This window comes from Aotus nancymaae, unplaced genomic scaffold, assembly GCF_030222135.1.
Source record: "Aotus nancymaae isolate 86718 unplaced genomic scaffold, 86718_ANA_hifiasm-v0.15.2.pri h1tg000064l_1, whole genome shotgun sequence".
Classification (NCBI taxonomy): Eukaryota; Metazoa; Chordata; class Mammalia; order Primates; family Aotidae; genus Aotus; species Aotus nancymaae.
The window spans coordinates 29826928-29852322 of record NW_026988479.1 but is presented as its reverse complement, the minus strand read 5'-3'; the positions used below and the strand labels follow the sequence as shown (position 1 = coordinate 29852322).

At 44.7% G+C, this 25395-nt stretch overlaps 2 protein-coding genes across 11 annotated transcripts in view; one reads left to right on the top strand and one right to left on the bottom strand.

Moving 5' to 3' along the window:
• The window catches only part of FAXDC2 (fatty acid hydroxylase domain containing 2), a 32326-nt gene extending 29145 nt beyond the window's left edge, over nt 1-3181 (top strand). For 3 of the 5 annotated variants that reach the window (XM_012453032.3, XM_012450897.3, XM_012452291.3), the window contains 2 exons: nt 252-418; nt 1214-1498. In XM_012453032.3, coding sequence (XP_012308455.2) covers nt 252-418; nt 1214-1370 — 324 coding nt within the window. In that variant the 3' untranslated portion in view covers nt 1371-1498. Of the gene's footprint in view, nt 1-251; nt 419-816; nt 889-1213 lie in introns of all 5 variants that reach the window. The other 2 variants (XM_012453739.3, XM_012451580.2) reach the window with 2 other exon arrangements.
• An 824-nt stretch (nt 3182-4005) lies between these two features.
• The window catches only part of LARP1 (La ribonucleoprotein 1, translational regulator), a 135399-nt gene continuing 114009 nt past the window's right edge, over nt 4006-25395 (bottom strand). For all 6 annotated transcript variants that reach the window (XM_012449938.3, XM_012447841.3, XM_012441013.3 and 3 more), the window contains 11 exons: nt 22095-22269; nt 21812-21981; nt 19488-19880; nt 18208-18331; nt 17876-18081; nt 17314-17420; nt 15691-15842; nt 12961-13105; nt 9961-10070; nt 9679-9806; nt 4006-7763 (listed from right to left, as the gene is read on the bottom strand). In XM_012449938.3, the coding sequence (XP_012305361.2) occupies nt 7554-7763; nt 9679-9806; nt 9961-10070; nt 12961-13105; nt 15691-15842; nt 17314-17420; nt 17876-18081; nt 18208-18331; nt 19488-19880; nt 21812-21981; nt 22095-22269 (1920 nt within the window). In that variant the 3' untranslated portion in view covers nt 4006-7553. The remainder of the gene's footprint in view (nt 7764-9678; nt 9807-9960; nt 10071-12960; nt 13106-15690; nt 15843-17313; nt 17421-17875; nt 18082-18207; nt 18332-19487; nt 19881-21811; nt 21982-22094; nt 22270-25395) is intronic.

Sequence of the window (25395 nt, the reverse complement as noted above, 5' to 3'; positions counted from 1 at the left end):
GGTGTGAGCCACCATGCCTGTCCCTCCAACAACCTTTTTAATCTTAATTTTGCTAACAAGAAAGATGAGGCTCAAACTCATTAATTTGTCCCAAGTTACAAGGGTGAATGCTTCAACAGATCAAGATCCTGAAACTCAGCTTCTCCAGTTCTGGGTCAAGGAAGTTTGCCTCTAGCCTTGGGGCTAAGTGTACACTCAGCTAGGTCCCTTCATCTCCCTGGGCCCGCCTTCAATGATCCTTCCCCTTGCAGGTCTCCAACATGCTACCAGCGATAGTGGGCCCATTAGTAATGGGCTCCCACTTGTCCTCCATCACCATGTGGTTTTCCTTGGCCCTCATCATCACCACCATCTCCCACTGTGGCTACCACCTACCTTTCCTGCCTTCACCTGAATTTCACGACTACCACCATCACAAGTAAGGATGCTCTTCTCACAGTGGGTCCCTGGGCAATAACCATCACCCTCCCTCCTTCAGTTTCTGATAGCACACTGGTGTCTCAGTTTACATGTGAGTGCTAGTTGGAGAAGGGGTCTGATGGTTGGGAAAATAAGGATCACACTGGGATGACCTTACTTTACTCTCTTCCCTCTGCAATTGGGTCCTCCTCCAACTGGGGGTTTTTAACCTTTATTTGGGTTCTGGGCCCTTTGAATAAGCTCTGGACATTCTCTTTAGAAAAGTACATATATACATAAAACTCCTGCATGCAGTTACAGGGAAGTCATGTACTCTCTGAAAGCCCCAGACTTTTTCAAGTATAGTTTACAAACCTCCTATACCTGAATCACCTGAGATGCTTGTTTAAAATACAGGCTCTTGGATTCCCCTCCAGATATGCTGAACTAAAGTATCCTGGGGAGCAGGGCCTGGAAACCTGCATTTTAGTAAGTGTTCCAGGGGATTCTGCTGCTGGTGATTTCATATCTGAAGAAGCCTAGTTCTGCTAGAAATCCTTAAACTGTGGGCATCAGAATCACACAGCAAGCTTTTCAAAGGAAGATTCCAGATACTGCATATTGCAGGTTTGGAGTGGCCCCCGGAAGGTGCATTGGTAGCAACTACCCAGCTTTTTCTGATGCAGATGATCAGGATAGTGGTGACAGGTGTGGGGTAGGAGGGCTGAGAAATGTGTGAGGCTGGCACAAATGAAATGGGCTATGCACAGGGGCCTCCAGTGCTGGCACTGCAGTGCCCTCCTCTCTCTTTTAGGTTCAACCAGTGTTATGGAGTGCTGGGTGTGCTGGACCACCTCCATGGGACTGACACCATGTTCAAGCAGACCAAGGCCTATGAGAGACATGTCCTCCTGCTGGGCTTCACTCCACTCTCTGAGAGCATCCCAGAGTACCCAAAGAAGATGGAGTGAGAGTGGGCCCAAGCATCATCCTGGCTGTCCCTCAGCCATGGATGCAGACGCAGCTTCCTGATTGCACCTAACAATTTGCCTCTTTCAGCCACACTTCCTGATGGCACCACGAGGGTAGAGGGAAGGTCAGCTTCCCAGAAAAGCAGGGCCAAGGATGAGGCTTCCTCCATACTACTGCCCTTTATGTCCCTCAGTGGGATCAGGACGTAGCTTAAGAAAAAGGAAAGCACAGCTTCCCACACTGTAGGCTGGTCAGAGGGAGGAGACCCCCTGTTCCTCTGCTGTCGAAGAAGAGAGGGGTTCAGCCCCAGATAACTCCTTTGTACCCTGGACAGGATGCAGGGAATGACAAAGCTGAAAGGAGGGGGACTGGAAGCTGCCTGGCTCCAGGGAGAGCTCCTTTTGGCACCAGGGGGTGGGAGGGCCAGGTATCCCTTTGCCCCTTCCTGCCTCAAAAGGCTTTCGCATACAGGCCAGAGCCAAGACACCCTGGCAAATCATTATAGGTCTCAATTCATGACACACCAGACACCAGTCCCCCACATCACCCAACACACAGACAAACATACACACACCAAACACTCTGAGTGAGTGCTAAAGGCCCCATTTTAACTTGGCCCACCACAAACAAAAGGTTTCCTTTTATGGAAAAAAAAAAAAAAAAATCCAGGAGCTCCTCCCTGGATTAAAACTGAGATACCAAAGAGGTGCAGACCAAACCTTAACACCTTTAGCCTTATGTGGAAACCAAAACACAAAGTGCTGAGAAACTGCGAAAAGCCCTTTTCCCCACAAGGGGAAGGGTCAGAGTTGCTACCCTTTGGGGACACCAACTGAAGACCCCAAATTAGCCTATCTGAATGAGGACCAGAGGTTAGAACCCTCTTTTTCCCTGAAGAAAGCATGGAAAAACATGACTGAGCAAAGGGCAAAATCCTTTCTCCCCCAAATGTTTAATCAGTTTCTCAGCAACATTTATTCAAGATGATTTTTACCAGGAACCTTATCAAAAGCAAAACCACAGTTGCTTGGGTTGAAGTCTCCATCCTGACCTCCCCTCAGCAGCCAGACATGGCCAGGAACTCGGTGGTTCCCAAGAACAATTTAAAGATGACTCGTTGATTTGAAAGAACACCACAATCATCTTACTAAATTCTTATATATATCTGCGCCTTTCCTTTTAATTCTCTTAAGAAAAGCATCCACTGTGGCTTTATAAAATACCTTAATATCAGATAAGTCCAAGTCTCCAGGCAGGACTATAAAAATGGACTCCTTCCTATCAGCTCTAAAACCCCAGAGACTTGCCCAATAGGCCAGCTGAGCACTTACCAGGCAGCATCTCCCTGGCCTTCCACAGCCTCCCCTGCCTGCCTCTGGCCTTGGTGGACCTGGCTCCCTCCCTAGGAGGCTTGTGCCCTCAGCTTGACTACAGCTCCAGGTGCATCAAAGCTGTAAGTTCTCAGCTGCTGGCCTGCACTCATCACCTCTTCCTACAAATAAAAAGTCCATCTTCAGTATGCTTAAAAAGAAGGGTAGGAGATAAGGAGAAAGAACAGATACACTTTTCTCTTTAAGGCCTTTAGATTTTGAGGTACTTAAGGGGCCCAGAAGGACAAAAGGCTGTCATTCCCTCTTACTTTTGGCAGGCAGGTGGTCAGTCCTTGGCAGAAGGACCCAGCCCTATCCTTTTCTGTATCAAACAAAATGGTCTTGAGGTTGGTATACAAGGCTGAAAAAAAGACTTGAATTTCCAGTAGAGAACGTGAAAGAAAGCATGTAAAATAAACTGGTCTCATGGTCTCCATGAATCCCAGTGGATAGTTTTTTTTTTTTTGGAGGCGGGTGGAGGGATCTACTACAAGATTTCTAATACTTCAGACATAAAATTTGGAAGCTCAGGCTATGCAATTAAGCTTCTGTGAACATTCCTAACGATGTGTGGATGATGTTCAATTAATTCATCTTTCTCTTCTCAAAGTACCAATCAATTGGCATCAGCCCTGGACACTATCTCCTAATTCTCCTTTGACCTGTGGAGGCCACTACTGGTACTAAAGTACCTGCCCACCTCAAGAACAGTGAAAAAAAGCTCTCTAGAAAAACCATTTTCCCAAGCCAGGTATGGGAGACAGTCGTCAGACAAACAAGTAAATAAGGCCACGCCCCAATTTTCACTTTGTAATTTATACAGGGAATGGGGGCCTCATTGTTCCATCCCTCCCCAGCATCTGGTCTCAGGATTCAGGGACTGATGAGGATTTCTTAAGGCCACACAGTGCTGGATCATTCCTCCTCCACCCCTCTGTGGGAAAGTCTGTTCACAGAGGGCCTGTGGCAACCCTCCCTAAGGAGCTGCTTCAAACTTTCTCTTCTTGGCTGTCTTGTAACACAATGCCAGGCCACAGCCGGGGAATGGAAAACTTGGAAGCTGACAAGTGGGCTGAAACCCTGGCATTCTGATGGACTGCACTCTTTTTGTGACACTGACTATGGATGTCATGTCTCACAGGGTGGACATGAATTCAAGGGTTGTAGAAGTCTGCCTTAGGCAGACTTCCCAAAACCCAGTGGCAGAGTTTCATGTGCACACTGAGTGCAGGGTTCTTCTACATCTGGGGAAACCCTAGAGAAACCCATCCTTCACACCCAATAGCAATACCCTAGATGGAAGACCAGCCAGTATTTTGCCTTTTCAAGTGTTTATTTTTATACATTTTTTTGTATTAAAAAGAAAAGCATAATTACCACAAATTACAAAGGACTAAAGCAGGACTAGAATAATGAATGAATCACTTCAGCCTGGAAAGCAGATACTCTCAATAATATTAATGTTATAATACAAGCTCATTCAAGTATTTTACATTTTTTTTTGTCCTTTTAAATATGATATCCTAGCACATAGTAAAGATAATGTACTACGAGCGTTAAGGTGGAACCTTCTCCGCAAAGCCAGATGACAAGTTTTCCTCTCCAGTGAGAAATGGGCTCCAAGTTCTTATCTTCTCTGCCATCAACATGGCTGAAGGGGGAGACGGTGGGTGTCAGGGAAAATACAGGGACCCTTCCACACGGGAGGTACTCTGGGGTTCCATTCAGGAGGGTGCCAGATAATTCAGATCACTCTACCCAGGCTTTTTTTTTTTTTTTTTTGGCAAAAAACAACCTTCGCCCTCCCTAACTAGTCATCTTCCTTGTCCCTCCTCCTCACTTCCAGGACCTTCTAAGCAGCTTACTTTCTTTTATAAAATCAATCACCAGGAAAGGGAAAAAAAAAGCTAACAATGGAACAAAACAAAAACGTTTAACAACTTTGACATAGGGGCTCAGCACCTCTATCTGAGCCCCAGGGGTCCAGGCTGGGGCAGGGCCAGATGGTCCTTCTCTAATGGTAGTGCCTTTGCTCCCAGGTGCAGGAGAGGACGGAAGAGAAACCTGCCCCTTAACAGGGCTGAGGCACACAGACCTGCTCATGTCTGATGCCCAAAGGTTATGTTGGCAGGGACCAACCTTGGAAGGGACAGGATGAACAGAGGGATCTGGGCAGGCTGTTGCTTTGTGTCTCAGGTCTTGGATCCCCATGGGAGGATGGTGGGTGTGAAGTGGCTAGCCCTGATGGCCCCTGCCACTTCTGGCATGCTTGTCACAGATACATCGGTCCTAAATTCAAGTGTCTTCAGAAAGTGAAGATGTAAACTACTCTTTGCAACATTAACTCCTAACATGTCACAAAAAAAAGGAAAGAAGAGAGAAAAAAAAAAAGCTCCCCACTCCAACCCCAAGCCTATGTTGAGACGGAGTCCTCACCTCCCTGCCCCAAAGGGGCTTCCTTTCAGGGATGTCTGTGAAGAATATGGCAGCCCCCTGGCCTAGGAGTAAACTCTAGGTAAGAACAGCCTTTCCCCACACCCTAGGGCTTCCTTGTACCCCCAAACCAGCAGAGGAAAAACACTGAGGTTTCTGTGGTGCTGGATACAGTACAGGGCTGCGTGACCTGAAGGAAAGAAAAGAAAGGAGAAGGGAGTCCAGGAATCCAGTGTCTGGTACAACATGAGGCAGGCACCAGATGGCAGGGAAAGGCCTCAGATACCACCATCATAGCAGAGACCAGACGCTCATCCTTGGTTTGAGACATGAAGTCACAGGAACTGAGATGGGCTTCCCACATACCAACCACTAGGATGGCAAAGGTGGGGAAGGGCACAAGCTAAAATTTAACAAGGTACCCAAGGTAAAGTGGAAGCCCTTGTCAGCCTGGGATACTGTCTCCTACTCCCAACCTTTGGGCCCAACAGAGGAACCAGCTGAAAAGGAGAGCCAAACACATTGCAGTAAGTGAGCAACAGGACCGTGAACTCCTCCATGTTACCCAGATCCCACTGAGAGTGAATATGCAGTCATGCCCATACCCAACACACATCCCAATCCGTGTGGGTCAGTCCATCATCCTCTCCCTGCCTTCTGACAACAGCAGACTCCAGCCATTCCATTGTCATTTACAGCCCAACCCAAGCAGTCAGTGGCTGAAGAAGAGAATCAGGTATACTCTATGTCCACATATACCTTCCTGCCACAGGGCTTCACCAACTGGCAGGATTCCCCCCAGCCCCCAACTCCTCCTCATCCCTTGTTCCCAGGCGGATCAATTGGAGAGTGAGCATAGATAGATGGCTTGCAGAAGGGTATGCAAGATGGGGAGACTCCACCAGACCTTAGGAAGAGAATGGCATCTTTCTCCACCTTTTAAGAGAGACAGAGCCTCCTTGAGGTCTCAGAGATCTTTCAGAGCAACACAAACGTTTCCAAGCCTCAGCTGCAGGTGTTCACCTTTCCACTCTGGGTGGAGGAAGACGTTCAAGCTGAGGACAAGTGTGTTCCAGATGCAGGCCAACTCTGTTCTCCAACAGTTTGAAGGAAACTTGGCCTTGGGGTTCCCAGGATAGGATGAAGGGTGTCACGGCAGGACAGGGCCTGGCATGAGGCAACAGCAAGCAGAGCAAGGACACAACAGTGGCAGCAGTGTACAGACACAGGACGTCAGCTTCAAATGATGCAATAGCAGGGATATCTTGGGTACAGCTCTGATTCGAGCCACCCCCAACTCTCTTGCCTCCAGGATGGAGACACTGTACATGCAACAGTCCAGAGAAAAATTCTAGCCAGTCCAAGCCCAGGCACATCCAGAGAAGGTGGGAGCTCTTCGGGTTGACTCCACCGAGGAAAACAGGCATTTGGGTATTTCAGATTCCCGCTCCACAATAAGGCAACTTTTAAAAAAATATTATTTCCAAAAACAAAACAAAAATTCCAAGGGAAGGGGAAAGACATCACTTTCTGTGGATTAGGTGGGGGGGTTTCTGATTTTTTTTTTTTTGGTCTTTTATGGTCGGTTTTGTCTTTTTTTTTTTTTTTTTTCCATTTTCTCAAGGATGGAAAGGTCAGAGAAAAATAAAATAAATCATCTTTCAATAGTCTTTCCTGGTATAAGCAGCGTCTCTCTGGGCTGGGGAGTAAAGGGTGTGGGGCAAGGGGAGTGGGGAGAGGCTAAAACCTTCCCGCAAACCCCAGTTTTAGATCCTTTGGTTTCCTTCTCCCAGAAGATGGCAGAAGGGCATGATGGGGATAGCAGGGAGAGTACATGGTGATGACAAACCCCAGATGATTAAGGGGCCGATGCTCCTGGGGCCCAAGGGTACCACCAGAGCCTTCTATGGGACAGTGCTGGGCAATGGGGCTCGCAGGGCCTTCTTGTGGGCTGCATAGTTGGCTCAAGGGGGAGCAGGAGGAGATTAGGGGTGAGGACCAGGGTTTCGGCCTACTAGCCGCGGGCAGGGCTGCAGAGTGATTTTGGTAATCCAGATGAACTATCAATAATTTAAAACTTGATATATATATATTTATATATATATATATATAAAAATCTCCCCCCTTCCCCCCACCCTTAGAAGAAGCTAGGATGTTAAGAGTCATGGAGAGAGGAGGGGGAAGGGGATGTAGAGGCTCCTGCCCAGGGGTACCTGATAGCCCAAATGGTGTACACATTGCTACTCAGCATGGAGGCCTGTCCTAGTAGCTTCAGGCCTGTCCCTTCATTGTCCCCTCTCCTGGGACTGGGCACCCCCGTGGACTCTTACCCACCCCACCCCTTTCCCCTCTTCTCAAGCCCCAGGGCTAAGGAGTTTTTCACTTTCCCAAAGTCTGTGTGTTCGAGTGCTGGCTTGTCCATTTGGCATCTTCCCGGACTGGCTGGCCGGTGGGTGGTGTAGGGGGTTGGCTGATCATGGCGGCAGGCCTGCTGGAAGACTGAGAAGGGCACCGCTTCCTGCCCTCACCACTGCCACCTCCTGCTACCACTGAGTGTCGCTTGTGGTTGCCCTCCTCACCCATGGGGGGCTGCAACAGAGGAAGGAGTCACAGGTGATCGGAGGCACTATCTACACCCTTTTCCTTGCCACGTCTGTCTAGACACTTCCTATTTTCTATCTCCAAACATAGATAATGAATGGGTTTAACCTTAAAAATAAATGATCAGTTATTAAGCATTTCTCCATGCCAAGCCTTGTGCTGTTTTATGCACATTCTCTCATCGGGTCATGGCATCACCCTTTGATGTGGACCCATGGACATCCGATTTTATAGATGAGGAAACTAAAGCAAAAAAAAAACTTCCCCTGCGTCTCATATAATTGGTAAAGACAAAATTTAGGTCTATTGGCCCCAAAAGGCCAGGCTTTTATCCAACCACATTTCTGCTTCCCTTCCAAGAAGGGATCTCTTGCTCAGATGATCCTTCTGGGCATCATCTCATTCTCTTCAAGGCCCAAAGAGGATCCTGAACTAAAATTCAGACCATGCTCCAGCCTGGCCTTACCCTAACAAAGGTCCTATAACCCCAAGGACAGATGTTTCCTTCCCATTTTGGGAACCAAAACTGAGTCCTTGTTCCACCCTAATACGTCTACTCATCACAAGGGTTCTCTGTAATTTGTACCCACCTTCTTTCCCTTCTCCTCCCCAAGGGTGAAAATGCTTCAAAATGAAAGAAAACAGATTTGTCTTTATAGTGAAAGACCTGAGTGGCTCTGCCATATGTCACTGGATGGCCACAAACCTCAGTTTACCTGTCTGTCTAATAAGTCCTGTCTGCACATCCACATAAGGGTTAAATAAGGTCAATGTAAAGTACCTGGCCCATAATAAATACTCAATAAATGGTAGTTTTAAAATAATAAATGTGATATGGTTTGGCTGTGTCCCCACCCAAATTTTTTTTGCCCCCCCCAACCCCTCCTCCAATGTCAATCTTGAATTGCAGTTCCCATAATCCCACATCATAGGAGGGACCAGGTAGAGATAATTGAATCATGGGGGCAGTTTCTCGTATCCCGTTCTTGTGATAGTGAGTGAGCTCTCATGAGATCTGATGGTTTTATAAGGGGCTTTTACTCTCCTTTGCTCTGCACTTCACCTTGCTGCCACCATGTGAAGGAGGACATGTTTGCTTCTGCTTCTGCCAAGGATTTAAGATTCCTGAGGCCTCCCCAGCCATGCAGAACTGTGAGTCAACTAAACCGCTTTCCTTTATAAATTACCCAGTGTCAGGTATGTCTTTATTAGCAGAGTGAGAACAGACTAATACAAAATGTAAGGGCTATTATTGTCATTTACTTGTATTTGTCTTTTTGCTAAAAGGTTTGAAGGGACTAAGATGACTAACAGACATCTCCACTACAATATAAACTCTCAGAAGGAATAATTGAGTCTCTTTCCCTTATCTCTAAAGCACCCAGCACAGAGACATCCAATCAGTATCTGCTGAATCAATTAAATTACTCCAACTTCCCTTGATATATCCGGCAGTAATAACACAGCCCTGCCACTGGATGTCACCATTGAGGCACTGCTCCAAAAACATAGGGACCTGGGCACTAATTTATAAACTGGGGTTGGAATTGGCCTTTTCCAGAAAGAACAAATGTGTGTATCTTGGATACCACCCATCATGACCAACTAGTAGTGGCTAACTTGGGCACAGTAGCAAGGAGCGTGGTGAGATAGGAGAGAAAGAGCACTATGATGGTACCACAGAAGCGGGAAGCAGAGGCAACCATGAAACTATCTCCAATTAGACTTCATTGGCCACTCACTCTCCATTTTAAAGATTAAAAAAAACTAAAGCCCAAATTGTGGGGATCAGGGAGAAGGGTTCCTGGGCTAGGGGCACAACTGGACCAGAATCCAAGCATCCTGACTCCTGGTCCAGTTTTCTTTCCAAGACAAATAGGGTTAGATAAAGACTTTCACTTACATCTACTCGGAAGTCTTCAAGACGTCGGAATTTGCCGAGGTATTCTTGCAGTTTGGGGTCAATGTCCAAGTTTTTGGCTTTGGAATATTTCAAGAAGGCCCAGAACTTCTCCAGCCCATACAGTTGGCCTGTAGGGAAAGAGAGGTACAGAAAAACCGAGCTAGTGAGGATAAACTCAAAGGAGAGAGAGGTGTTGCATAATACACAGAAAGACCCAAGTCAAACTGGGGAAGAGGAGCCCTAGATGACCACGCCCCTCTGAGATCCAACTCTGGCTCTTACCAGCTTCATAGTCCTTCACTGTTTCCTCCTGAAAATCTTTGAATATGTCCAGCCGGAACTTCTTTTCCAGGCCATAACTGTAGTATCGAAAAAGGCACTCCAAACCATATCTGCAGAACACAAGTCAGTGAAATCAGGGCACAGTTTCTTCATCTGTAAAATGAAAAAATGTGCCTGCATAACGCAGGAACTACGAAACAGTTTAAACACGTGTATTTCTGTACTGAAAAAGCAGCATATAAACTTTAAGAATGCTAGTCTAAGTGGGTCCAGCATGAAATGTTCAGCGCTTTCCTGGGGTCAATAACTCTGCCCCCCCTGCCCACACACATTTATTTACTCCTATTCATTTACGAAGTGTCTATGGTTGCTTTCTGCTACAAGAACAGAGTGAATGGAGTTCAGTAGTTACAAATAAGACCTTATGGCCAACAAAGCCTATTTATGGACTGTTTCCAGAAAAAGTTGGCCAATCCCTGGTATAAGAACTCTGCAAAGCCACCTGACCATACCAATTAGTAGATTTGTTCATTTATCTGAGTCAGAAATTTCACTTAAAGGAACACACGCAGCCAGGTGCGGTGGCTCATGCCTGTAATCCCAGCACTTTGGGAGGCCAGGGCACGTGGATCACTTGAAGTCTGGAGTTCGAAACCAGCCTGGTCAATATGTTGAAACCCCATCTTTAGTACAATACAAAAGTTAGCCGGGCGTGGTGGCAGGTGCCTGTAATCTCAGCTACTCAGGAGGCTGAGGCAGAAGAATTGCTTGAACCCGGGAGGCGGAGGTTGCTGAGAGCCAAGATTGTGACACTACATTCCAGGCTGGGTGACAGAGCGAGACTCCCTCTCAAAAAAAGAAAAAAAAGCCAAAGAAATGGCCAAAACTGCAAATTTAGATTTTTTTTTCTTTTTCTTTTTTCTTTTTTTTTTGAGACAGAGTCTCACTAAGTCACCCAGGCTGGAATGCAGTGGCACAATCTCAGATCACTGCAACTTCTGCCTCCCGGGTTCAAGCCATTCTCCAGGCTCAGTCTCCCATGTAGCTGGTATTATAGGCACATATCACCACACTCAGCTAATTTTTGTCATTCTAGTAGAGACAGGGCTTCACCATGTTGGCCAGGCTGGTCTCAAACTCCGACCTCAAGTGATCTACCCACCTCGGCCTCCCAAAGTGCTGGGATTACAAGTGTGAGGCATCGCACCCAGTCCAGATTTTAGATCTTAACAGATGTACAAAACTGTTTATAGCAGCATTATTAAGCAAAATACAAAAGTCTATGAATAGAGATGCAATTAAGAATAATCATGGTGAATTTACACAATAGAGTAATACAAGCTATTAGAAATTAATAGTGGCCAGGTGCGGTGGCTCACGCCTCTAATCCCAGCACTTTGGGAGACCAAGGCGGGTGGATCACAAGGTCAGGAGATTGAGACCATCCTGGCCAACAAGGTGAAACCCCATCTCTACTAAAAATACAAAAATTAGCTGGGCATAGTGGCGAGTGCCTGTAATTCCAGCTACTGAGGAGGCCAAGGCAGGAGAATTGCTTGAATCAGGGAGTTGGAGGTTGCAGTGAGCTGAGATTATGCCACTGCACTCCAGCCTGGCGACAGAGCAAGACTCTGTCTCCAAAAAAACAAAGAAATAGTATAAATGTGTATTTATGGATACTGAAGAATGCTTACAATATATTATCAAATGGAAGACATGTTTAAACACGTTGGACACAGAATGATCCCATGAGCCCATTTTTGTAAACAAATATGTAAATTTTACAACTATACAAGCATACCAAATCCGGAAGAGCACAAACCTCATGGGATGCACTAAATACATTAAATATGCCATGAAGAAAGTAGGAAGCTTGATGGCAGAATAGCACTTGCTGTCTCTAGAATGATGAATGTTTTCATCAGCTTTTCCAAAGTTGTCTTTTTTCATATAATTTACAGAGAGCACATTTTACATTTAAAATCGTGGCAGGGGTGTGGAAGTGTTTTTTTATTTTTTAAATACAAACAGGGTCTTGCTATGGCAAAAGGATCACTTGAGCCCAGGCTGGTCTCAAACTCCAGAACCCAAGTATCTTTCTGCCTTGGCCTCACCAAGTCCTGGGATTATAAACATGAGCCACCATTGCCCAACAAGGATAAAAGGATTCTTAAGGTTTTTTTAAATAGCAAAATACTGGAAACAAGCTAAGTATCTACCAATAGATTAGCTAAATAAATCATGGTACATCCATATAAGACCATATTATAGTCTATACAAAAAAGAACAAGAAAGTTAATTATGTACAGATATAGAATTATCTCCAAAACATAGTATGAAGCAAAAACAAAACAAATGCAAGGCATAAAAAATATTTTAACATAAGCCAGCTTTAGTGTAATCAAAAGGAGTGGTAGTGGCATGGGAGACTACACAGATACCTACTTGCTTACTTAGAGTCCTTTATAAAGGACTCACAAGATTCTAATACTGGTTGCCTGATGGGTGGGGGACAGGGATGAGACAACTCTTCATTATATAATCTTTTTTTTAAACTCAAAAGTCACCCAGGCTGGAGTGCAGTGGTGTGATCTTGGCTCACTGCAACCTCCGCCTCCTGGGTCCAAGCAGTTCTCCTGCCTCAGCCTCCCGAGTAGCTGGGACCACAGGCATGTGCCACCACGCCCGGCTAATTTTTTTGTATTTTTAGTAGAGGCAGGGTTTCACAGTGTTAGCCAGGATGGTCTCAATCTCCTGACTTTGTGATCCACCCGCCTCAGCCTCCTGAAGTGCTGGGATTACAGGAATGAGCCACCATGCCCGGCTATATAACCTTTTAAACAAACTGTTTGAAATTTGAACCATGTGAATATATTGCTCATTTGAAACAAATTTTTCATGAAGTATATGAATAAAAATACACATGCAAGAAATTTCCAACTAGGGACCCCACACCACACCTAAGCAGCGGCCAAAGTCCCCCACCCCAAACCTGCTCACCTGTAGCCTTCTTTGGCATCCTCCAGAGCCAGCTGCTTGAACTCCTCATACATCTTTTTGTTGAAGTGATCTCGGAGGAAGAAGGACCAGAAGCGGAAGAGTGTGTTCATCTCCTGAGACTGGCCAATGCCCAAGCGTTTCCGCTCTGATGGGAAAGAAAGGAGGAAAGACATGTCTCAGGTTCATTCAGGATGCTCTTGCTTCAGGGACAAAAGATCCTGGAACTTAAGACTTGGTTCTTTCTCCCGTACCTTCAAATCCCCTCGCACATCATCTGCCACTTCAGTCATTCAGCAGATATTTATTGAGCACTAACCATTCTGCACCAAGCCCTGAGGCTGGGAGCTGGGCCTGTACTTTCCCAGAAGCAGGTGGCAGCAGCTTCTGAACCAGGCTGGCAATCTAGCTCTTCACCTCAACTGGCACTGCTGTCAAGTGCCACTGAGAAAAGACAAGGCATGAACAAACTGTAAATTCTAACAAACTATATTCTGCTCATTACCAATATTTATCTCAAGAGTCCTGCTGGGTGGATCACAAGGTCAAGAGATCAAGACCAGCCTGGCTAACATGGTGAAATCTCATCTCTACTTAAAATACAAAATTAGCTGGGCATGGTGACAGGTGCCTGTAGTCCCAGCTACTCGGTAGGCTGAGGCAGGAGATTGAACCCGGGAGGCGAAGTTGCAGTGAGCCGAAATTGTGCCATAGCACTCCAGCCTGCCTGGCAACAGAACGAGACACTGTCTCCAAAAAAAAAAAAAAGGTCCTACAATATTCACAAGTACAAAATGGTAATATAAAATACACATCACCAAAAGCACAAGCAACAAAATAGATACAGAGAAAATAAGTATCATTAAAATGTGAATCTGATAAAGGAATTCCTACAACTTAATAATTAGAATAAATAATTCAGTTAAAAAGGGATCTTGGCTGGGCAAGGTTGCTCACGTCTGTAATTCCAGCATTTTTTGAGGCTGAAGAGGGAGGACTGCTTAAGGTCAGGAGTTTGAGACCAGCGGGGTCAACACAGTGAGACCCCTGTCTCTACAAAAACACTTTTAATAATTAGATAGGTAATGGTAGAGCATGCCTGTAGTCCCAGCTACTCAGGAGGCTGAGGCAGGAGGATTGTTTGAGCCCAGGAGTTCAAGACTGTAGTGGGCTCTAATTATGCCACTGCATTCCAACCTGGGTGACAATACAAAACTACGTCTCAAAAATAAACGTTAATTAAATAAAAATAAATAGAAATAGACAAACAGTAACAAGTGTTGGAAGGATGTGAAAAAACAGAAGCCTCGAATATTGCTTTTAGAGATATAAAATGGTACCTCCACTTTGGAAAACAGTCTTGAATTTTGTCAGAGGGTTAAACACTGTTACCACATGTCCCAACAATGCTACTCTTCCACCCAAAATAAAGGAAAAGCTACATCTACAGGAAACCTATTATGTGAATATGCTCAGTAGCATTATTCATAATAGACAAAAAGTAGAAACAAACTCAAACGGCAATGAACTGATGAATGGATACACAAAATGTGATACATCCACACAATGGAATTTGATTTGGCAATAAAAAGAATAAAGTACTGATGCATGCTACAACATAAACCTTGTTGTATATTTGTTAGTATACAAAATATACTAAGGGAAAGAGGCCAGTAACAAAGGACTACATACAATATAATTTCATTTATATGAAACTTCCAAAATAGGCAAATCCTTAGAGGGAGAAAGTAGGTTAGTAGTTTCACAGGGCTGGGAGGATTTGCGGGGTAGGGAGTAGTTTGCATGTATAATGAGTATGACTGGTAAGGGGCTTAGCATTTCTTTTTAGGGTAATGAAAATGTTTTAAAATTGATTCTGGTGATGGGCACACAACTATAAGAATATACTTAGAGCTATTACACTGTATACTTTAAACAGGCATATTGCATCATACATAAATTATATCCCAATAAAGCTGTTATTACACACAGACAGAGTAAGAAAGAGAGAAGTGAAGTGGATGAACCAAGAATTTAGCAGCCATGTTTTGTTGAATGAAAAGGGATGGACGAGTTAATAACTATAGGTGACTAGTTAGATTGGTTTTGTGCATCTTTACAGCCAACCTATCAGAATACTAAAAGAGGGGAAGACAGACGCGAGCATCTAGACAGGCTCTTTCCATACACTATCTTCTATGGGGGGGATTAGCAAACTACTTCTGTAAAGGCCCAGAGAACAAATATTTCATATAGTCTCTGTCACTAATCTTTTTTTTCTTACAACTTCTTAAAAATGTGAAAACTGTCCTTAGCTCCAAAGCCATACAAAAACAGACTACTGGCTGGATTTGACTCACAAGCCACTGTTTGGTAACCTTTGTTCTGGAGAGCATACCTCTTACATACCCTTTTGTGGTTGACAGTGGACTAGACCTGACGATAGCTGGGTCAGTAATCGTGCCAGAGATACAGAAATACTTAATTGACAACTTAAATATCAATAGAGGAAGATCAAGGAACAGGAATGTTGTCGAGTGCCACATTCCCCTAGCTTCCTACATTTTAAAACTACCTGGCCCGAGTCTAACTTCAATCCTTCTCGCTATAATATACATCTTATTTTGCTCTGAAGTCAGATAACAGAGTCACCTATCCTCCCCACCCCCAACTCTTACACTCGGGTCTAAATAAGGGCCCCAGAGGATCATCCTCTGCCCCCGCACTTCTTACCATTAAGGCAGCGCCTACGATACTTATGGTAGACGTGTTGTGTGAAGCCATTTTCCTTGAGCAGTTCATGGGAAGGATGCTGGAACTTGGGCAATGACTGGGGAGTACATCCATAGCTGCCAACTGTAGGTGTCCCTTCTGAGGGGCTGGAGCTACAGAAACCACAAAAGATACTGTCACCAGGTTCCCCACAGCAGCCCCACCATAAGGTTAGGAGGGGTCCCTCTGATCCTTTCTGTAAGCCAAGATCCACCCTCTCACAGGGCATCAAACAAGGAGGCTCAGTTACTGCACTGGGCCTTAACTTATATCCATGGGTCTGATTAACTGCATCAACTCTCAAGAGAGCTTTACAAAGAGGTACTGAGGCTTACAGAGAAACTCATCCAGGGTCATAAGACTATTTAACGGCAGAAACTTATCCAATGATAAAACTCGAGTTTTAATCATTTACTAACTTGAAGCATTTAACCTTCCTTAATGAGCCATCATGGGTCAATCCAACTACAGTGAACCCTTGAACAACATGGGTTTGAAATGCATGGATCCATGCATGGCTCGCCCACCCAACCCACAGGCATGGGTCCACTTATACGCAGATTAATTCCACCTTTGCCACTCTTGAGACAGCAACACCAATCCCTCCTTCTCAGCCTGCTCAATGTGAAGACCACGAGGACGAACACCTTGATGATGATTCCACTTCCACTTATTGAACAGTAAATATTTTCTCTTACAATTTTAACTTTTATTTTACGTTTAGAGGTATTTATGCAGGTCTGGTAGGTAGGTAAATTATACCTCACTCTCCTCCCTCCCCCCACCCTCAAGTAGACCCTAGTGTCTGTTGTTCCCTTCTCTGTGATCAACGTAAGAAGACAGTATGTGACACATATAATATGCAAAATATGTGCTGACTGTATGTTATTGGTAAAGCTTCTGCTCAACAATAGGCTTTTGGAGAGTCAAAAGCTATACATGGATTTTTGACTGCGTGTGGGATGGGCACTCCAGCCCCTTTGTTGTTCAAAGACCAACTGTATATTTTTTTCCAAAAGCATGCCTATTTGCAGTCTGTGCCATCTCTGCAGGAAGCAGAGGGCATAAGTTGGTGGCTCTCAAACATTGCTCTGGGGAACAGGAACACATATTGGGGCCATCTTACTGAAATAAATCAAAAAGAGTGTGAGCCCTACCCCAAGAAGCAGAGTCAATAGTTACAGGTGGAGCCAATAAATACGTAATTTTTAAAATTTTTAAAATTTTCAGGTAGTCTCCCAAGACACAGTAGGCTTAGAGACTCCCAGAAATCTGTATATTCAACTACCTGGCTATCTTTCCTCAGGTAGGAAGTAGATATCCAGGCTTGGAAACCAATTTAGAGAGATTTTCTCTCTGCATATATGAAAATCTGATCTCATGTGACTGCCATACCATTTCTTTAGGAAAAAAGCCTCCCCGTTCCCAGGTCCTGGGCTGAGCTTTTCACACTGGTTTTTAGAAACCCTCTTAGATGAGGGTCTCTTTAACTTTCAGACCAATCTTCTTGGTCCAGTCAACTTCATGGCTTGCCTACCCAACCCACAGGCAGCCTGATCACTCTTCCCCTAGTGTCCCAGGTACCTGATGGAAGCAGTACGGGGCCTGTGCTCACGGGAATCCATCACCCAGCCCACATGGCTCTCCAAGGGTGGGTTTGAACTGTGTCTTGTCTTTCTTTTTCGAGGCATCTGCAAAGGTTAGCCCAGGGTTTGTTACTATTTGTACTCCTACAACTCTGAGAAGCATCAAGCACTTGTAGGACTAAGATACTCTCATGGGTGTGATCTCTCACGTTCTACAACAGCATTCTCATATCTATAATGTTCATGGTAAGCTAGGAACTGGTAGGCCTATTTTACAGGTGAAGAAATCAAGGTTTGGTAATGGAGTGATTTGCCCAAGGACTCAAACCTGGGTCAATCCTCCTTAGGCCTTTCTACATGGGGCCACCACTCCCACACCCAATATATTTTGCAGATGTTTCCATCTAATCCTAGGTGAGCCCACCAGCTTCAGAACATAGAGCAGGTGAAGGATTTGGCACTTCCTTGTCTTAGACAAACAAGGCAAGGGAGAGAAGCAAAGCAATGGAATGCAGTGAAGTTGGCCCAAGACTTTGAGTAGCCCGGCAGGAACACCCCACCTTGGCATCCAGTGTCCGTCCTTCTTTCACCACTGGGTAAAACCGTGATGTCTGGCTTGAGTCTTTGAGCTGTGGTGTCCGGGGAGTGCGGGGGGTCCTGGTATTGCGGTAGTTTGGTGACTCTGGGACAGTGGTTGGTAGAGAGCGGGCGATGGTAGAGGGTTCAGGAGCACCAAACAACTTGTTGGCCAGGGCATCTGTGGGAACTGCAGAGACAGAGAGAGGAGTCAGGAAGCAGGGGAAGGCCCGTGGCATCCACCCTTGGACAGCCCCCAGTCCAAGGGCTCCAGACCCTCTCACCCATGTCAAGATCTCAGATGTATGCCTCTCACCTTGCTGGAACCGAGGTGGCCCAGGAGGAACTTCCTGGTTGGGATCCACAGGGGGCTCAGGGGTCAGTGTGTCAAACTGCTCCCGGCTGATCATATTGACTTTTTTGAAGTTCTCAACCTCTTGCTGCAGAGGATATGATTTGGGTGGGGAAAGATGTAAGTAAGCAGGCTGCTCTAGCCTGTTTAAGGAATCCAGACTGGCAGGAAGTTGAAGAGGGCAGCTCCCACATACGTGGAATTCTGGTCCCTAGGCTCTCAGCTGCCCAGTCACCATTCCTCACCCCAGTTACCTTGGCACAAGTGTGCTAGCCCAGAATAAGACAGTACTTGCCTCACCCTCCCTGTAGTAAGACTGAGATCAAGCTGACAGCAGCTCCTCAGGAACTCACTACAGACTCCCCTGAAAGCTCCAGTGTTTACCCAACTCTCTTTCTGTGCCTGGACAACTCTCCTTCCCCCTTATTTCTGGTAAGTGCACTGTTACTTGTTACACAGGCTCATCCAAGGACAACCTACCATCAAACATATTCTGTAAAATCCTACAACAGAGATGTTTTGACTGTTTCCAGGCAGCAGCAATTTTTTAAAAGACCTATCTTTTCTCCATTTTCCATATAAAGCAAGCTTCTTAAAAGGCTTCTAAATTTGTAGAGGCCTAAATATTTAAGACCAGAAATAGGCCAGGTGCGGTGGCTCATGCCTGTAATCCTAGCACTTTGGGAGGCTGAGGCGGGTGGATCACAGGGTCAAGAGATCGAGACCATCCTGGCCAACATGGTGAAACCCCGTCCTCTACTAAAATACAAAAAATTAGCTGGGCACAGTGGCACACGTCTGTAGTCCCAGCTACTTGGGTGGCTGAGGCAGGAGAATTGCTGGAACCTGGGAGGTGGAGGTTGCAGTGAGCCAAGATCGCACCACTGCACTCCAACCTGGCGCCTGGTGACAGAGTGAGACTCTGTCTCAAAAAAAAAAGACTAGAAATAACAATCTACCCTTATTCTATTCCCCACAAAAGTGTCTAGCCAACTGTTATAATATTAACTATGGATGCACAGGTAGAACAATAATCACCCCCACCTCACCTGAAGAGTTTGCAGTGTTTATACATCACTCCTCACTCCTAGTGTCCAAGCTAGATGTTAATCACCATCCCCTTCCCACATAGAAAAACTGAGACTCTGAATTATAAGGACCTGCCTAAAGCTAATCAATCTTCCTCTTCTCTGTATACTTCAGGCACCCCAGGCACCACAATCACTGCTATGTCCAAACCTCACCTTGATCTGGGAATACTCAGGTTCGAACTTCTCAGCCCACAGGTCCTGCTCATAGTAGAAGAGGCCATCATTAATGACCTTGGCCAACTCAGCGCTCATCTTGGCACGGGAGGTGTGGTTGCCTGTGCGGTCCCCTCCTGGGTGCCGGCGCATGTAATGTGGTGTCTGGGTGACAATGAGGATCTTGTTGACATCCCTGTCATCAATTTCATAGTCAGATTCCTCATCAGACCAGGCAGTAAAGGTGTTCTTCCGCCCATCCATCTGCTCCATCTCCTCATCAAACAGGAAATCCAGTTCCTCTTGCTCATCCTGATCCTTGGACATCAGCTGCTGGGAGGGCAGCTGCTGAGGCAGAGAGGTCGGGTGGGTAAATCTGGGCTCCTCTGACTTCTAAATCAGGACAAACGAAGGAGAAAAGGAATCACCGGGGGTCCTTGGCCCAGATTTCTAGGCTCCAGCCCCTCAGCGTAAGACTGTACAACTATGACCCTGGTAACACCAACAGGTCACAAGTGTTGTCCTGGGAGTCAGCATTATGACTATGAGAAAGGATGTCTCATAGGAGTCCAGGTTCCTCCACTCACAGCTCACATCAGTCACTCACAAACAATTAGATGATCAGTTCTCTATAGGCAGAAACTGTGCTCTCATTTACCTTTATATCCTATATGGCACCTAGCCTAGGAGTGGGCAAACAGAAGTACAGCAGGTTGATTCATCCATTTATCCATCTACTCAACATCTCCCAATAAACTGGAAGCTCCATAAGGAGCAAGGACCATAGTGGCCTTGCTTTCCATTATATACTCAGTATCTAGATGGGGATCTGGTAATAGCAGATGTTCAATTATATGATAAATAAGGAAGTACCATTAGTACCAGGCTCTGTATGAAAAACATAAAAGCAGAATAATGAATAAGACAAGGTCCCTGTTACTTAGGGTGCTCAGTTTAGTGGGAGAAAGTCAACCAAACAGCCAACTGCATTTTGGTATGGTAACGGCTATAAGCAGGTTTGTGGAAGCACAAAGTGAAGGGAGCTTAGCCAACTGGGACTGAGAATGGTTTGGGAAGGCCTCCTTGAAGAAGTGACTATCACAGGATGAACGTAACTAAGCCAGATGAAGATAGGAACAGAGTATCCTAGGCAGAAAGAACAGCATTGTTGCAAAGGCAAGAGAAAACAGGGTGCCTTCAGCAAAGAGAAACTATTTCAGTTTTGACAGAATGATTATATGAGACACTGAGAGAGAAGCATTTGTCTAAACTCACAATATTTATTCAAAAGTAGATCCCCTGCTGTGCCAGGTTGAAGCAGGGGCTCTAATTCTGGAATGGGAGCTAAGTCTGGCTCCTGTTTCAAACAAAACTCTGTAGGCCTGCACTTTGTAAGACCCTTATCCACTTACTACCTTTTCCCTCATGTCTCTGACTGGATTTCCAACACTTTTTAAGGGCTGAAGCCAGAACTGTGGGGAATTCCGGGTATGAACAGGCAGGCAAGAGAAAGGAGATGAGAGGTAGTCGCTGCAGTAATGATAAGGAAGTATAGAATTCCACAGACCCTAAAGTCCAAGTTCAATTCTGAAGCCTCCTCACAAGTTCCAGGCCAGAGTCTCCAAAGAGGGGGTAAGCGTGAGCAGGTATGTGGAGAAAAATCAGCATTTAAAAAGGAAGTAGCAATTTTAGTTAGAGATTGTAATACCTCTCTAACAGTGAGCTTCATCTGTTTATATATATAAACTATTTCTAAAATATTCTAACCTCTCCTTCCTTTCATCTTAAGATGGGGAAACTGAAGCCTTGAGGTATTAAACAGGCTTCCCGAGGTCACCTCGCCATTAGTGCAGCAGACCTGTGTGTTCTAGTGTAGACTAACTCCATATCTCACCCATGCATCTGCTTCCTATCCCTTCCTTCTTCTGAGGGCCTAAGGGGCTTACATACGTGACAGTGGAAACACACTCAGGGAAAAGACACTGAAAATGCAGCCCCAGAAATTTAGATGGAGCAAAAAGAAGAGCCAAGAATCAAGAAAACTGAAACACTGCTGCCAGATGCTGCATAATCTTTTCATATGAAAAATTTCACCAAGGAACTTACACAGTAGGACGCCCTAACGGGTGGTCCCCAGGAAATGGAAACAGGCCAAATCAACCTTTCTGTAGCCACTACTGATAACTTCAACTCACACTATGACCCTGAACTACCCAGATTTCCTGCTGGCCCCTCAGAGCTAGAGTGCTGTGCCCATGTGATATCCCCTTCAAGCACCCTAGGTCAGAGTGCTAGAACCAAGGCAACAGACAGGCCTCACCCACCTTGGGCCGTGCTGGAGATGGCCGAGGCCTCTTCTTCACTTCAATCCAGTTCTCGGAATCCAGGTCAGGCAGGCTGGCAGACAGGCCCTTGGGTAGTGTCTTTAGGTTGCTGACCTCCTCTGTTTTGGTTGGCACTGGGGTGACTGCACGAGGAGAGCCAGGTGCCGACTCTAAAGGGTGGAAAGATGAAGTCCTCATCCCTCCAGTCTTCCTCCTGATGCCAGCCCTGAAGAGGACTGTTGCCTGGATGACAAGGGCAACCCACATGCCAGCAGGTACCTACCTGTCTCCTTTTGGTAGTGCTGACGGGGGACAAACTCAGGGCAGTTGAGAAGCTGGGAGAAATCAGTCTGTGAATAATCCACTATTGGGGGACCAGGAAGAGGCCACTTTTCTGGTTCCTCCCTCCTACGAACTTTCTCATCAACAATCTCCACAACCTTGCTGTCTTTTAGGGCCTGCAAGGGAGGAGGAAGAAGAGGGGATGAAGAAGAAAATCTAGGACAGAAAGACCTTGGAAATGGTGGTCAACTGGGTTCCCTGAGTACAATGCTAGCTTGGGCAACAGAGCGAGATTCTATCTGTATTTAAAAAAAGAAAGTCAGTCACAGTAATACTATAAAATATCTAACTTGCCATCACAAACTAGAAAATATCTAACTTGCCATCACAAAGGTAATTTAAATATTTACAGAATATCCTTTTGATGGAACACTACTCAGACATTAAAAAACAATTTTACATGTGCTGAGATGGAAAAATTCACAAAATAGCAGTCAAAAAAGCAGGCTGGGTACAGTGGCTCACACCTGTAATCCCAACACTTTGGGAGGTCAAGGTGGGTAGATCGCTTGAGTCCTGGAGTTCAAGACCAGCCTGGGCAAAACAGCGAGACTCCATCACTACAAATAATATTTTTTAAAAATCAGCTGAGCATGGTGGCTCACACCTGTGGTCCAAGCTACTTGGGAGCCTGGGTGGTTGAGGCTGCAGTGAGCTTTGACCACACCATTGTACTAACTCCAGCCTGGGCAAAAGAGCAAGACCCAGTCTCAAAAAAACAACCAAAACATCCATCTATAGAATCAGCAGTTAAAAAAACTATGGGGCATTCCACACAGTGGTGAACTATGCAACTGTAAACAGGAATGAGGAATATCTTTCTATTATATACTGCTACTTTGCAGTTAGCTCCCAGATATATTATGTGAAAACAAAAAAGAATTGAAGAAATAGATGTGTTGTATATTTTCATTTACCTAAGAAAGAAGGATACAAATACATATAGAGGCATACGCTTTTCTCTTAAACGGAAACGTTCTAAAAAGTTTGCCTATAAGAGAAGAAAGGGGGTAAGTGACAGAATGTAAGTCAGACTTTTAGGAATACACCATGCTGAGACTCTGGAACCATGTAATGTTTTAGGCAAATGTTAAACAACTTAGAAAATTATAGGGAGAAGAAGAAAGCAATCTCTAAAACTTGGGAGCAAAATAAAACTAATAAAGTTAAATGTGGTGTAACCACAGAAAGATTCTTTCAAATGACTTGAAGATACAGTTATTTGACTGTGTAAGTTGAAAAACTGTTTTCAGTGGTAGTGGAGGTATTTGTTAAGAATAATGTGGAGCTTGGCACAATGGCTCACGCCTATAATCCCAATACTTTGGAAGCCGAGGTGAGACTATGGCTTAAGCCAAGGAATTTGAGACCAGCCTGGGCGACACAGCAAGACCCCATCTCTACAAAAAATTTAAAAATCAGCCACGCATGGTGGTGTGCACCTGTAATCCCAGCTACTCAGGAGGCTGAGGCAAGAGGACTGCCTGAGTTCAGGCAGTTGAGGCTGCAGTAAGCCATAATCACACCACTGCACTCCAGCCTATGAGACAGAGCAAGACTCTGTCTCTTTAAAAAAGAAAAAAAAGACTGTAGACATACTGTGAAATAAAACAAATTAGTAAGTATGTTGATATTATCAGGAATTAAGATTTAGGCATGAGAGAAATGAGTAGGTAAAAGACCCACAAGTTTAAGTAAAGACCCTGTAACTCTGAATTTTAATAGAAAATACCAGAATAGGCCAGGCATGGTGGCTCATGCCTATAATCCCAGCACTTTGGGAGGCCGAGGTGGGTCACCTGAACTCACCTGAGGTCAGAAGTTTAAGACCAGCCTGGCCAACATGGTAAAACTCCATCTCTACTAAAAATACAAAATTAGCTGGGTGTGGTGCCACATGCTGTAATCCAGCTACTTGGAAGGCTGAGGCAAAAGAATCACTTGAACCCAGGAAGTGAAGGTTGCAGTGAGCTGAGATTGTGCCACTGCACTCCAGTCTGGGCACGCTAAGAGCAAAACTCTGTCTCAAAAAAAAAAAAAAAAAAAAAAAAAAAAACAATAAAAAAGAAAAGAAAATACCACAATAAGCCCAAGATGTATTTTATCTCACCAAAAAAATCATCTAGAAAAAATGACCAACCAAGTAGCAATAAGAACCTCTATAACTCAGACTGGTATCTAAATGCAATTTCCCAAAAGAAAGGAACTAGAGTTCCTTTTAAAAGTGGCCAATTCCAGATTTGGAGCAGGAAATGTGTAAGAGAAACTAGGGTCCCACTGACCAAAGATGGGACAATTTAATTCAATGCATTAACTGCAATGGACAGAAATAAATTTGTTTGAACCCATAAGCTTACAACAACAAATAAAACAAACCACCAAATCTCACTGGTCACCTATGAAAGCGATTAGAGATAACTCATAATTCTGCAAACTGGTTAACAAAGGGAGGAAGATCAAACATTAATCTGCCCTTCCTGCACAAGCTATACCTCTTGGTAACTGAATAGTTGATTAGGCAAAGTTACTCCTTGAAGAGGTATTCCACCTAATGAATGAAGATTGATTGATAGAATTAGTATATTGTCATTTTACAATCCTAATGAATATTGCTGGCAGCTTACATCACAAGAGAGTCAATCAAATTAAATGTTATATGCCACCTGAGAAAAAATATATTATGATAAAGTATTCTTGACAAGGAGGGGAAAAAAACTCCAAAACCTGAATCTGATCAGGCCTCTAGATCACCAATTTACAAAAAACTTGGAATACAGATGAAAATGTTAAAATGACACCCCTGTGCCCTATGGAAAATTCTACAGAATATACCACTTAGTCTATCAAATAATAATATGCAAGGAAAAAGAAAACTAGAGGCCAAAATTAGCTGGGTGTGGTGCCACATGCCTGTAACTGCAATGGACAGAAATAAATTTGTTTTATTTCTAACAAGATACTGGTCTTGTTAGTTTTTTGTAGAGATGGGGTCCTGCTGTGTTACCCAGGCTGATCTTGAACTCCTGGGCTCAAGTGACCCACCCCTTAGCTTCTCAAAGTGCTGGGATTATAGGTATGAGCCACTGCACCCAGCCTATAGGTCTTCTTTGGATTCTGATTCTCACTAACTATTTAAAATAAATATATATATATGACAAAATTGGGGTTAATTTGAACTGACTGAATATTTGATATTAAAGAACTTAATATTTTTAGGTATGATAATGATATTGTGGCTATTT